This window comes from Chlorocebus sabaeus, chromosome 14, assembly GCF_047675955.1.
Source record: "Chlorocebus sabaeus isolate Y175 chromosome 14, mChlSab1.0.hap1, whole genome shotgun sequence".
Lineage (NCBI taxonomy): Eukaryota > Metazoa > Chordata > Mammalia > Primates > Cercopithecidae > Chlorocebus > Chlorocebus sabaeus.
In genome coordinates, this window is record NC_132917.1 from 65217649 (window position 1) to 65230815 (window position 13167).

The following is a 13167-nucleotide window of genomic DNA, read 5'->3' on the forward strand; positions in this document are numbered from 1 at the left end:
CAGGCAACCCATCTCCTCCACTGGATGGGTACAAGGAACATGTGTTTAAAAGAAGACAACAACAAAAAGCCACATCTAGCTTGGACATCTCTAATCTGAAGAATCTTTACAAATGAATGAATTAACACTGAAAACTAAGTCATCTCTTCGATTGAAATCAGGAAAGAGATAGTCATCTTGCTGTAGTTTCTATACACTGAACTCTACGAAGACGATGCAGCTAACTCTCTGAGCTGCTCTCAGATGTGCAGTAAAGAAGGTATTACTCTCATCCCAAGCCAAAGGCTCTTTCTAAGAGGGCTGAAGTGCCAGCCTGCTTCTGCAGCACTTGCTTTCTCTATGGTCATCTTCTGTTTTTGTTTGTTTGTTTTTTGAGATGGAGTCTCGTTCTGTCGCCCAGGCTGGAGTGCAGTGGCACTATCTCGGCTCACTGCAAGCTCCACCTCCCGGGTTCACGCCGGACTCCTGCCTCAGCCTCCCCAGTAGCTGCGACTACAGGCTCCTGACACCACGCCCAGCTAATTTTTTTGTATTTTTAGTAGAGACAGGATTTCACTGTGTTAGCCAGGATGGTCTCGATCTCCTGACCTCGCGATCTGCCCACCTCGGCCTCCCAAAATGTTGGGATTACACGTGTGAGCCACTGCGCCTGGCCATCATCTATTATGAAGAAACCTTGGCAAATAAGAATCCAAGTGGGTCGGGAGGCCAAGGCAGATGGATAACCTAAGGTCAGGAGTTCGAGACCAGCCTGGCCATCATGGTGAAACCCCATCTCTACCAAAAATGCAAAATTAGCCAGGCGTGGTGGCGCACGTCCGTAATCCTAGCTACTTGGGAGGCTGAGGCAGGAGAATCGCTTGAACCAGGGAGGTGGAGGTTTTTTGAAATTCCATTTCAAAAAAAAAAAAAGAAAAAAAGAAAAGGGCCGGGCACAGTGGCTCACACCTGTAGGGAGGCCGAGCTGCAGCATTTGCTTTCTCTATGATCATCATCTTTTTTTTTTTTTTTTTTTTTTTTTTAAAGGTTTGAGACCAGCCTGACCAATGTGGAGAAAACCTGTCTCTACTAAAAATACAAAATTAGCCGGGTGTGGTGGCACATGCCTGTAATCCCAGCTACTCGGAGGCTGAGGCAGGATAATCGCTTGAACTCGGGAGGCGTAGGTTGCAGTGAGCTGAGATCGTGTCATTGCACTCCACCCTGGGCAATAAGAGCAAAACTCCGTCTCAATAACAAACAAAACAAACAAATCCAAAAGGGAATGCACACAGTTTGCACAACTATGCCACATACAGCTCAAGACAATCCAGGTGGAGTTGACGCAACAAGCTGTCAGCAAATGTATACCCAGAAGAATGTTCAGGGCTCACAGAAGTCCATGCTAGTTTGATAAGAGGGTGATCATCCATCCCATTTATACATTTAGGAGTTTATGTTAGAAGGCTGATCCACACTTGTCTCTGGCTTTTCTGAGCTACACAGGAATGTTGCTATTTCTAGATAATGATATAAGATTTACCTACAAGTGTTATTAAACCCATCCAGTATGTAGGCATAATGACCATAAACTCCAGATGTGGGGAGGACAACATCACAGCAGACAGTGAGCAATGGACAGCAGGCAATAGACAGGCCAAGCCTCCTGAGGTAGTGATCATCATGACCACGCATCCATAAACCACACATCCGGACAGCAAGGACAGACTGCAGACTCCATAACAAACAGGTCTCCCTCTAAATACAAATAAGGATCTTTAAATGTTGGTAAGTGATCTATACTAATTTTAAATAAACCTGTTTTTATAAAATATTTATTGAATTCACAATAGCTTGAGTCTTTAGAATATAATTTTAGTAAGTGCTAAAAATCTGCAAGCCAGCAAAGATTGGGAAAAACTGTTCCACTAAAATATCTTGGACACTCTTAACCTTTCAGGATTCAAATGCTCTCCCTGTCACTCTCCCCAAGAAAAAGGAAAAACAAAAATCTTTTGTCCAAGGTTATGTCACTCAACTTGGCTCAGAAAACATGGCCACCAAAACTATCAAATGGATTTTTGAGTAGAGCAGTTCTTTCTTGATTTCCATCCAAGCAGAGTTAGGTTTTGAAGAACCAAAAAGGAATAGCTCAAAGTTGCTTATACACAATAGCAATGAGTGACTCTGGATTGTAGACTCCAGTAAATCTATGAATAAAAGAAAATCCAGGGAGGAATTTATCTCCAATAACAATGAATCCCCACTAGGGCGGGAATTAAGAGAAGAACTGGACTGGGCTCAGATCTGAAGCGCTCTTAAATGTAACACTCCCCAGCACATTGCTCTGAGCATAGGCAGCGTCTCACTCAATATCTATTGATTGCTTCCAAGTTGAATGATATGAGACCTTTGGAACTGGCCATGGCTCTGTATTCCTTTTCCCTCAAAAGGGAAAGAAGGCATCTAAAAACCACGTGGTTCCTTTGGACTGATGGCTCACAGCGCTTAACAGCAAAGACGCCTCTGAGGCGTGGCAGCCACAACCCTAGGAGTGATTATCACTGTCCAGTTTCAATGGTCAGTATAACCCCTGTGTAGTATAACCAAAGCTAACAGAATATGGTGCTCTGGAAAGAATGTGGACAGGACCTGAGCGAGTCCCAACCATACACATCAAAGAAAAACAAGACATTTTCACAGAAAGTGTTACTAAATCAACTACTTTAAAAGAATTTCTTTTTTATCCCTGACTATAATCATTTACCATAGGCCTCAAGGAGAAAAAAAATGCTATCATGAAACCTAATGTTTCCGTGAAAGCACAGGAAATTAGCTATTCTGTCTTTAAAATAAAACAAAATTAATTTATATTTTTCTAATGAATGTGATAAAGTGAACCCTAAGTTGAGTGTGGCATTCACCAAAACTGTAAGAAAACACCTCGTTTACTATAAGATGGCAATAACACTTTTAAAGTAGCCTTCCTTTCACAACTTAAAAAAATGTTGTTAATAAAAAATGGCCCTCACTTTGAATCTGAAGTATTTTTTAATGTCACCAAGTGCTATTATTAAATATGTACTATATATGCATGTATACACATATAAAAATAAGCACTACAGATGTGGGCAGGAAAATTCTTAGCAAAACCCCCACATATTTCAAATACTGTTCTTCCTCATTATTGTCCTCTACCATAATTAGCACGTTACAGCATAACAGGTGGCTTTCATTTATAGAATGCAAAATTAATGAAATTTGGAGATGGTCTTGTCTCCAAAAACAAATTGGCCATTCTATAAAAAGTACACCCCTTAATCTACAAAACAAACAGAAACAAACTCCCTTCATGCGAGCTTTCCAAATTATAGGAATTTCTGAATGTAGTTAAGTAAGTAAATTGAATGCATTTACTGACAGCTTAAAATTCATACACTTCAAGGAAAACAAGTCATTATTATGGGCTTTATAAGAAAGGGGAAGAGAAACAAAGATTGCCTATTTTTCCAGCTTGGTAACCCCAGATCTCTTTAATGCTCTCTGAGTGATAACAGGATTTACTGCTATACACTGGGCTGCTCCACAAATGCTAAATCTTAGGCAAATTTGTGGGCAGTTGTGTTATAGGTCCTGACCTAGCCATTCTGGACAGACAGACCAGGAAAGCATAAATAGTACTGCTATAAACTAACTATAGCATCTGTCCCTAACAAGCAAGACTCACAAAGTATTTTTTTAAAATATGAGGAGACACTGAATAGACTGTCAACACACATAGGAATGTTTTATACACTCAAATAAATAAGATATGTGCTTTAACTAGTCAGACACTGTTTAAATTTAGTGGGTGAAGAAAGAGAGAGGGTCAGACAGGCAGACACGGCCTCCCAATTATGCAGAATGATCCTTCAGATCATGTGAACGCTATAATTAAATGTTGCTACCAAATCCCCACTACCCTTTCTCCCACCTAGAAAAAGTTAATGCATGAATTCAGTATGAGCAAATTGTGATTTATAAAAAAAACACAAAACAAACAAAAAAACCCACCCTATTCACTCGGTAGGGGAATAAAAGCTTTCTTGCATTAAGTCACGCATCTTGGGGGTAGGAAAAAAGCACAGTACTGAAAGAAATCCAACATAACACAACAGTAATTATTAGACCACCTCCTTCAGCTCACCTGTACTTACTCATTTTTTTAAAGCTCTACACTACCCACCCAAAAGGTATACCATCTCTGCAAGCTGTTTCCTAGGCAGCATCTTTTAGATTCAGGACTTAATTAAATAAATAAATAAATAAAGTCTATCAGAACATCTAAGGAGAAATTTGTTTTCAGAAAGAGGGATGAGGGGTAAGAGCCCTGTGTCTATCAACAGACCAGAGGTTACCTATCTGTCCTTGCACGTGGGCACACACAGATACAAACACATACACACTGTGGTCTTCTACAACTAGGATAATTTTTCTCCTTTAAAAAAATGCTAAAAGCAAGCACCAGAAAGGTTAAGCAGAAGAGAACAATGAAAAAAATAAAGTTCATGTAAACAGTAAGCACGTACCTGCCAGGCGATGCCATTTCCTCTACATTGTGGAGCCCGAGTGCTGGGTGTTAGCATTATTGCTACTCTAAAGCTTCCGATAAAAATGGATCGTCTCTTGCTGACCTGAGAACCAGCTGGCTGCCTGAGAAGTGGTTTCCCCCATATATGATTCAGTCTCCTTGACAAATATACTGCATTGTACTGGATGAGTCATCCGAGGGTTAGTCCGCATTTTATAGGCCTGTTGTGTCATTACTCACATTCAACATCCTGCTTCTCAAAAGTGGAAACTGGAAGCCTGACAGCTGACAGATGCGTTTTCCAATTAAAATATTGTTTAAAAAAATTCCTGTAAGTTATGATTATCAATCATTGATGAGAGGATGAAATGCCCAGGAAGCAAATGGCACAGTTCAATACCTGAGATTATATTCTGGAGAACCACAAGTGCAGATTCTTCACCCGCCCCCAGCCCCAAAACAAAGAATTTTGTACAAAGTTGAGAGCAAGGATCCCTCTCTTTAAAGTTATCAGCTGAAGGCCGGGTGCGGTGGCTCAAGCCTGTAATCCCAGCACTTTGGGAGGCCGAGACGGGCAGATCACGAGGTCAGGAGATCAAGACCATCCTGGCTAACACAGTGAAACCCCGTCTCTACTAAAAAATACAAAAAAAAAAAAAAAAAAAAAAAAAACTAGCTGGGCGAGGTGGCGGGCACCTGTAGTCCCAGCTACTCGGGAGGCTGAGGCAGGAGAATGGCGTGAACCTGGGAGGCGGAGCTTGCAGTGAGCTGAGATCCGGCCACTGCACTCCAGCCTGGGCAACAGAGCGAGACTCCGTCTCAAAAAAAAAAAAAAAAAAAAAGAGTTATCAGCTGAATTCGTGTAGGCATGGACTTAATGATTCTTGTGCTGTGAGGTGACCCAGCTGCAGAAGCTATGTAAAAAGTACACATCAAAATGTTGGTCCTGGATTACTTTTATAGGTGGGATAGTGACATTGTGTTTATAAAATGTCTACTTTTTTAGAGAGGCATGCTGAAGTATGTTAGGGGTAAAATGATATGATATCTGGGGTTTCCCGTGAACATTTTAGCAAAAATATAAGTAAGGGAGGGGGTAAAGAAATGTGGCAAAATCTTGATAAATGGTTTCATCTGTGTAGTGCATATATGCAGGTTGACTGTATTTCTCTTCTTTGAAGTATCTTTGAAAATTTTCATAACAAAATGTTTTTAAAAATTAAAAAATATTTTTTTTCCATCTAATTTATACCTAAACAAGGCACTTTTCTAGTTAGGTATAGAGCTACCACACATGTGAGTGGAGGGCACCATTTACACAGTGCGGCCCTGTGGGTGTGGGAGCTGAACTTGAACTTGAAGTTGTTTCTGCCTTCCAGCTGGGAGGTATGATACACGTGTCCTATGGCTGTTGTGAGTGTTGCATCAACCTCCTGAACAAGTGCCTAGTGCCTTCTCCTAGGGCGATCTGGTGATCGTTTCCTTATGCATTCTCTGAGGACACAAGCCCTGGCTTCGTTCGTGAGCTCAGTGTTAACATTATGAAGTAGAGGTGACTATATCCAGCTTCCTTATAAGGTTTTGGAAATGCTCCATGAGAGGTTATGTAAGTCACATCCATAGTCTCTTAAACCAACAGGTCCTTTGGTAATGTGGCACAGTGTTTGCTTGAATCACTTAATGTTCAAATTGGGTGTCTTAAACCATCTGGAGGAGGAAGAGCTTTGATTTAGTGGCTGACAAAAAAAAGTCCAGATATGGAAGCTCCAATGTATGTGAAATAAAACCACTGTTGAAACTGGCTGTCACTTTGAAAACTATCCACATTGATGCGCTGTGAAAACATGACAAGTCACCACAGGAAACAAAATACAGGGGTCACTAAAGCCCAGAGCTCCTGCATGGCCCCCTTAGTCCTGAAACTTAAAAACGGAAGCATGTTTCAGGCTGAGGTTCCCACCTCAGCAAACAGCTGACTCTAATTCTTAAAGGACCCTGTCTAATAGGACTTCAAACTGGCTCCAAATGGCTGGGACAGTCCCACCCAACATCAAATTACAACCCACTAATCCAGACTGATTAGGATTGCCTGGGCCTGAACTGAAGACTTCCTTGGATTTGACAATTCTTTCCTCATGAGGAATGCAGGCTGCAGCCTTATCAAAATGTTTCCTTGAAATTTTATAACCTTTCACACACCTGAAAAGCATAATTTACCTTAATGCAACAGCTACAAATGGGGGAAATTAATAAACTTCTAGTCTAATTTGAGTTTCTGTGGTATTTTGGAGGAATAAGTTCACAGTTCATTGAAGAATTTTATAATTCAGATTTCAGTAATGAAAAATACAAAAATAACAGCAATACTAATGTGTGCATACATGCACACAGGATAAGGTAAGGACAGTAAAATGGTAACAAATGGGGAAATGAGTCCTTCATACTGTTTTTGCAACATTTCTGTAATTATGAACTGTTTCAAAATGAACTTAAACATTCACAAACACACAGGAATGAATATATATAACCCTTATTCCTAAAAAAATAAAAAAAGAGATTATTGGGTACAGTGGCTCATGCCCGTAATCCCAACACTTTGGGAGGCTGAGATGGGAGGACTGCTTGAGGCTGGAGACCAGCCTAGGCAACAATGTGAGACCCTGTCTCTACAAACAATACAAAAAGTAGCTGGGCATGGTGGTGCATGCCTGTGGTCCCAGCTACACAGAAAGCTGAGGCAGGAGGATAGCCTGAACCTGGGAGGCTGAAGCTGCAGTAAGCTATGTTTGCGCCACTGCATTCCAGCCTGGGTGATGGAGCAAAAGACCATGTCTCAAAAACAAAAAAAAAAAACAACAACAACAAAAAAAAGTTTTTTAATGTATTTAATAATCACCACAGTTACTGCTGCTGACATGCCCACCCATTTGAAAAATCTTGGACCATAAAGAAATTTACCAAAATGTTAACACTGGGAAATGCCTCTGGGTTTGGGTTTCTCAAAGGATATTCCTTATAAACATTTTTATAAGGGGAGACACATATACACACACACACACACACACACACACACACAGACACATTTTGGGAAAACATCATACTATATCCTTGAGAATATTGTTCAAGTTTTTCTAGGCTTGCATTTTCCAAACTTATTTGACCACAGAATCCCCACCCTCAACCCCCACTACCATTCCAACGAGCCTGAAGAAAGAACTTTGGTGGTGATAGCATATGGGATACTTTTCCCCTGATCTTTTACTTTTACTCTAAGTTTTCTTCACTCATTGTAACAACAAAGACATGGTTCCTGCCGTCTTTAACAGACATTTCTGTTTGGTCAACTTGCATGCTAATACCAGTAGTTAGAAAACAACTTAATTATGCAACTTTCAGTCTCCCCTGACCATACTAGTGTGGTCTGTGCCACCAGCAGCTGAGGAACCTGCACCTGTGTGCAATGGCTTGGCAGCTCATGCCAGTGCTGGGCCTGGGTGAGGCCATTCCAAGGAGTAGTATAGCTTGCTGCAGGCCTGGCTCTACCTCACTATTTTCAGAGCACGGTGTCTTAGAACCTGGAAACCAGCCTGGACATATATGTCTTCTGCCTCTGAGCTCTCCAGGCCTTCATGTATTCATTTCCTAGCACTGATCCTTGGCAGGTAAGAAGCAAAATTAGCTCTAACTGTAAAGCAAAACTTTAGCTATATATGTATGTAACAAGTCCAAATACTGGCTACAATCAGGATCTAAAAGCAAATGTGGATATCAATGATGCAGGTACTATAGGCTGACTGTATTGTGTAGTGGTATAAAGCATGAGCTTGGAGTGAAATTTTCTGGGTTCAAAATTCAGCCTTGCCCACACTTAATGTTATTTAACTTCTCTAAGCCTTTGCTTCCTTACCTGTAAAATGGATACAACACTATTAATAATCTTACAGAATTGTTTTGAATGATATAAATGCGACCATTCACAACAAGTACTTAGCACAGAGCCTGGCCACATACAGAACACTCGTCAATTTATGTGAACAATGATAATGATATTAGTAAATTTTATGAATTTAGACTCTCTCAGAGGTGGGCAAATTATGGCCAGCAACACATTCGAGTGTTTATATGCTGTCTATGGCTGCTTGAGAGCTACAAAGGCAGGCCTGAACAGCTGTGACAGAAACCATATGGTCCCCAAAGCTGAAAATATTTACCATCTAACTTTCATAGAGAAAGTTCGTTGACCCCTGGTGATCAACATTTGGGTGAATAAAGAACCAGATCTTTTTCCTATAGAAATGTTGATTGTTGATACCTTATTCTCCTCAATGTCTCAATTTAGAATCAGATACAAGAGTGTCATTTATGGTGATTTGGTCCACAGGAGCTGTAGTTCACGATTTCCTTATAATGCAAAACACATACATAGCTTTCTGTCTCAGGCACTGTATCTACAATATACAGTATACACTGTATCTACAGTGCCTGAGGTTGCCTGCTGGTCTTTCCACCTCCCCTCTTCCCTGACCAGCCCACTCAGAAAGGACCTCCCCTATTTCAGAGTCCAGTGACTCCAGCTGAAGTGTATGAGTCCACCGCCATCTTCCCCTCCCCCGAAGTCACATTTGTGCATTATGTAGAAACCACACATGTCCCCAGAGGTGGAAGCAAGAGGTGAAAGATGATCTGGAAGAGGCATGCAGGAAACTAAGCAAACAGAAATGAGGGATGCTTTCAAGGGGGTTGAATAGCCACACACAGGATTAACAAGGCAACGAGGACCTTCAGAAATGAGGGCTACAGCCACACTGTCCCTGTGCATAAGAGCTCAGTAAGGAGAATGAGGACCAACCTAGAAAAATGAAGAACATGCCTCAAAATCAGGTCCCAAGACATACCCCTGGCATCCAATCATACTGCATATTTTCTTTGGCAGGAAAGCTTGTTTATTTGGGGGAAATGAATTCACAGCATTAATGGATAATGCAGGTGAAGGAACTCCTGGGACTGGTCTCTGGGAGGGGAAATTTGAACAAAAGAAACCATTCTAGCTGCCTTCAGTTATGTTCTCTTGAAAAAAAGAAGTCTTAGCCAGCTGTTTGAACAGATTAAACTGGGGTGTACTTAGATATACACAGTGTCTTTCTGGTGGTCACTTGCTGCCTTACTGGCAAATATCAACATCTTTGAGAAGCCAATCCAATAGAGGAATGCCTGTGTTAAATACTGACGAGAATGATGAGGGCCGGTCAAGGAGGCAGGGGAGGCAGATGATTTCTATCGTTACCTAGTAGAGCAGGACTTCAGAACACACAGTGACAAATCTTCCTTGAAGCTAAGTCAGTTTTCAGCTATGTTTCTTAAAGTGTAACAGGCTGGCAAGAGAGGTAAAATAAAGCTCTCTCCAAAGCTCAGGGTTAATTTGGGGATGTTCAGCTTGGCCAGAGCCAGAAGACCTGGCTCTCGCAGATGAAATGCATATGGGTTATTATGCCAAGTAGATTGAAAAAAAAAAAAAGTAAGAGGCTCAACCGGGCTTGGTGGCTCACGCCTGTAATCCCAGCACTTTGGGAGGCCGAGGTAGGTGGATCATTTGAGTTCAGGAGTTTGAAACCAGCCTGGCCAACATGGTGAAAGCCCGTCTACTAAAAATACACAAATTATCTGGGTGTGGTAGTGGACGCCTGTAATCCCAGCTACTTGGGAGGCTGAGACAGAAGAATCGCTTGAGCCCAGGAAGTGGAGGTTGCAGTGAACAGAGATTGCACCACTGTACTCCCTCCTGGAAGACTGAGTGAGACTCTGTCTCAAAAAAAAAAAAAAAAAAGGCTCTATAATGTAAGGATCTTTCAGAGCTAGGATTGTGGTTTCAGCCCAGGTTTCTTTAGAGAAAGGAAAAGGGAACTCACATTCTCCCAAAGCCCACTCTGTGTGGGGTGCTCCATGGGGTTCTATCATCACACCCATAAATTTTGTTCCTGGACTGTGTGGAGGGAAAATAGGGGGTTGGATTAGTATGCAGGCTTTGTCTAGATAGTCTGAGTTTCTCCTGCACAGTATGTTACACAAATGCAGCAGGACTGATGAGAGAGGAAGAATCCAAAATACATCAGAAATATGGGAAAGTCACTCTGGGAAAGCATGGGAAGAGCCAGGGGCTTGATTAGCAATGACAGGGAATGGTTGGAGCATTCAGGGTGCTGATTATGTGGCTGAGGGAGGCCAGGTGTCTATGAGAGGAGACCAGTTTCCCCTTCAAGTCTGGCAAAAGAGTGCTGAGGACCAACCAGGACAAGGCCTGGCTTCAGACCTGGTTGCAGACAGACCAAGTCTAGATCTAGAGGTGGAATTTGAAGTTCAAGGGATTGGGTTAACTCAAGTCTTGGAAATGAGATAAAGGGAGTTAAGGAGTGATCATTTAATGTATTTAGCACCTGATAGGCTGAACAATGAAGTCTGAACTTGAAATCAGCTTAAAGTTGAAGGCCTATTCCTTAAGGTGCACTTGCACCAAGAGGATCATTAACTGGACTAAGCATGCTAGACCCAAATCTGCCACTCAGGCCAGCTCAACCCATTCTGCTGTTTCCCTACCTCTAAGCCAGAATTAGACCTGAAGCTGCTCTGTACAATTCTAAGAATAGTCTTCAGTGGAGAAATCTATTACCTTGATGCTGGCCACAAAAAAACTTATCCAAGACAGATTCCTAGCTAAATAAACCTTTCACATGGAAGCTATCTGTTTGTCAGAAGCCCATACAGCTGTGGACATGGAAATGTCTTCTAAGAACCTTCAACGATACTTTGTAATCATTCCCCTAGGTAAACAGCCCACAATTAATGGAGTTAGACATCTTGCAAGTTTATTCTATTGAGAGGCAGTAGCTTTGGCCTAGCTTTGCCACTAGTTATACAACCTGAGGTAGAGTCACTTAACTTCTTTGTGCTTCAAATTCCTTGTCTAGAAAATGCAGGGTTTAAACTAGTTTAGTACCTGAAGCTCCAACACAGCGAAATGAGAAAACTACCTAATAATAAAAGTATTCCATAAAGAAGAGGGGAGTTGGCCGGGCGCGGTGGCTCAAGCCTGTAATCCCAGCACTTTGGGAGGCCGAGACGGGCGGATCACGAGGTCAGGAGATCGAGACCATCCTGGTTAACATGGTGAAACCCCGTCTCTACTAAAAAATACAAAAAACTAGCTGGGCGAGGTGGCGGGCACCTGTAGTCCCAGCTACTCGGGAGGCTGAGGCAGGAGAATGGCGTGAACCCGGGAGGCGGAGCTTGCAGTGAGCTGAGATCCGGCCACTGCACTCCAGCCTGGGTGACAGAGCGAGACTCCGTCTCAAAAAAAAAAAAAAAGAAGAGGGGAGTGGAAAGAAAGCTGGGCACTGTTGGTGGATCAAGACCAATGGATTGGGAGGAAAGCTATGTCCCTGATGCTGGATCTAAGAGACCACACAAAACTCACACACCAGTCCAAAAGGATGTGGATCTTACCCCAAAGCTAGAACTCACTTTTCCTTACAAACAAACATTAGTCAACAGCAGCAGCTACTGTCAACATTAGTTATGGTTATATAATATGCAAGCACTGAGTTTTAGAATTACACTGGACTTTTATCCCAGAAAAAGACCCAAGATAGGGAGACAGAGTCTACAGCACAACCTCTTCTGTCTTCATGGCAATTGGTACCACAATTACAGCATTTTGTTATGACTTGCATGTCATCTTTACCACTGGACTTGAGATTCTCTAGGTCTTTTCTTGTTCATTTTTCCTTTTGTAGCTCCGCATTTGGCACATGATAAACCCACGGGAGACTGGGTTTCTTCATTCATTCAACAAATACACATTATCCTTTATTGGCTTCTACGGGGGTAGAGATAAGGATTATATGAGGGGAGGAAATGACAATAGCAAACTTCTGTGATGTGTATTTTTTTCTTCATTACAAAAAGAGATAAATTCACTACAGAAAATTTAGGAAATGCAAAGAAAAACATTCACCTGAAATACATCTAGGCAGAGGAATGTAAGAGTCTTACAGGCATCCACAGTATGTGAGGCACGTTTGCTGACTTAACATACTTTTTGCCACTGAGATCCATTTAAAAAATTACTGGAAAATAATATTCCCCTGTTTTTCTATTTATTCATTCCTGATAAAAGAGATAGTGCACAGGGCTTAGCAAGATTTTATTTTCTTCTGCTTTCGTTCAGTTCCCCAGAGGGGCAAATAAATAATTTATGAGGTTCACACCTTATGAACCCTAGACTTTAACTACAGAATTAGAAGAGCTACCTGGAATTCTAAACTGGACCTTAGAAACACCTAGGTCCAGACCAAGCATACTTGATGGAAGAGAAAATTACAGCTGTTGATCAAGTTCCTTGTACAAATTTAATTGCAGGAGGCAGAACTGGGCCTGATTCTAAATTCATTGTTCTAAATTCTAAATTCATTGTTCCTTACTAAGATTCTAAATTCAGATTGTAAACTCATTGTTCTGTACTAAGAATCAGCTACCTAACTATAACCAATCCCAAAATTCTGTCACAGTTAACTTTGTGGTTTCCGATGATTCCAGAATTAAAAGTAGATGATCACATCTAGGAT

General features: G+C 41.6%; 1 protein-coding gene across 3 annotated transcripts in view; it reads right to left on the reverse strand.

Annotated features, from left to right (window-relative positions):
• SPRED2 (sprouty related EVH1 domain containing 2) overlaps nt 1-13167 on the reverse strand; it is a 129739-nt gene that overhangs the window by 54183 nt on the left and 62389 nt on the right. Inside the window, exon 1 of one of the 3 annotated variants that reach the window (XM_007970429.3) lies at nt 4548-4737. The exons of the other annotated variants lie outside the window; for them this stretch is intronic. Within the exon in view, the coding sequence (XP_007968620.1) occupies nt 4548-4564 (17 nt within the window). The 5' untranslated portion in view covers nt 4565-4737. Of the gene's footprint in view, nt 1-4547; nt 4738-13167 lie in introns of those variants that run through there. 3 annotated transcript variants of the gene reach the window in all.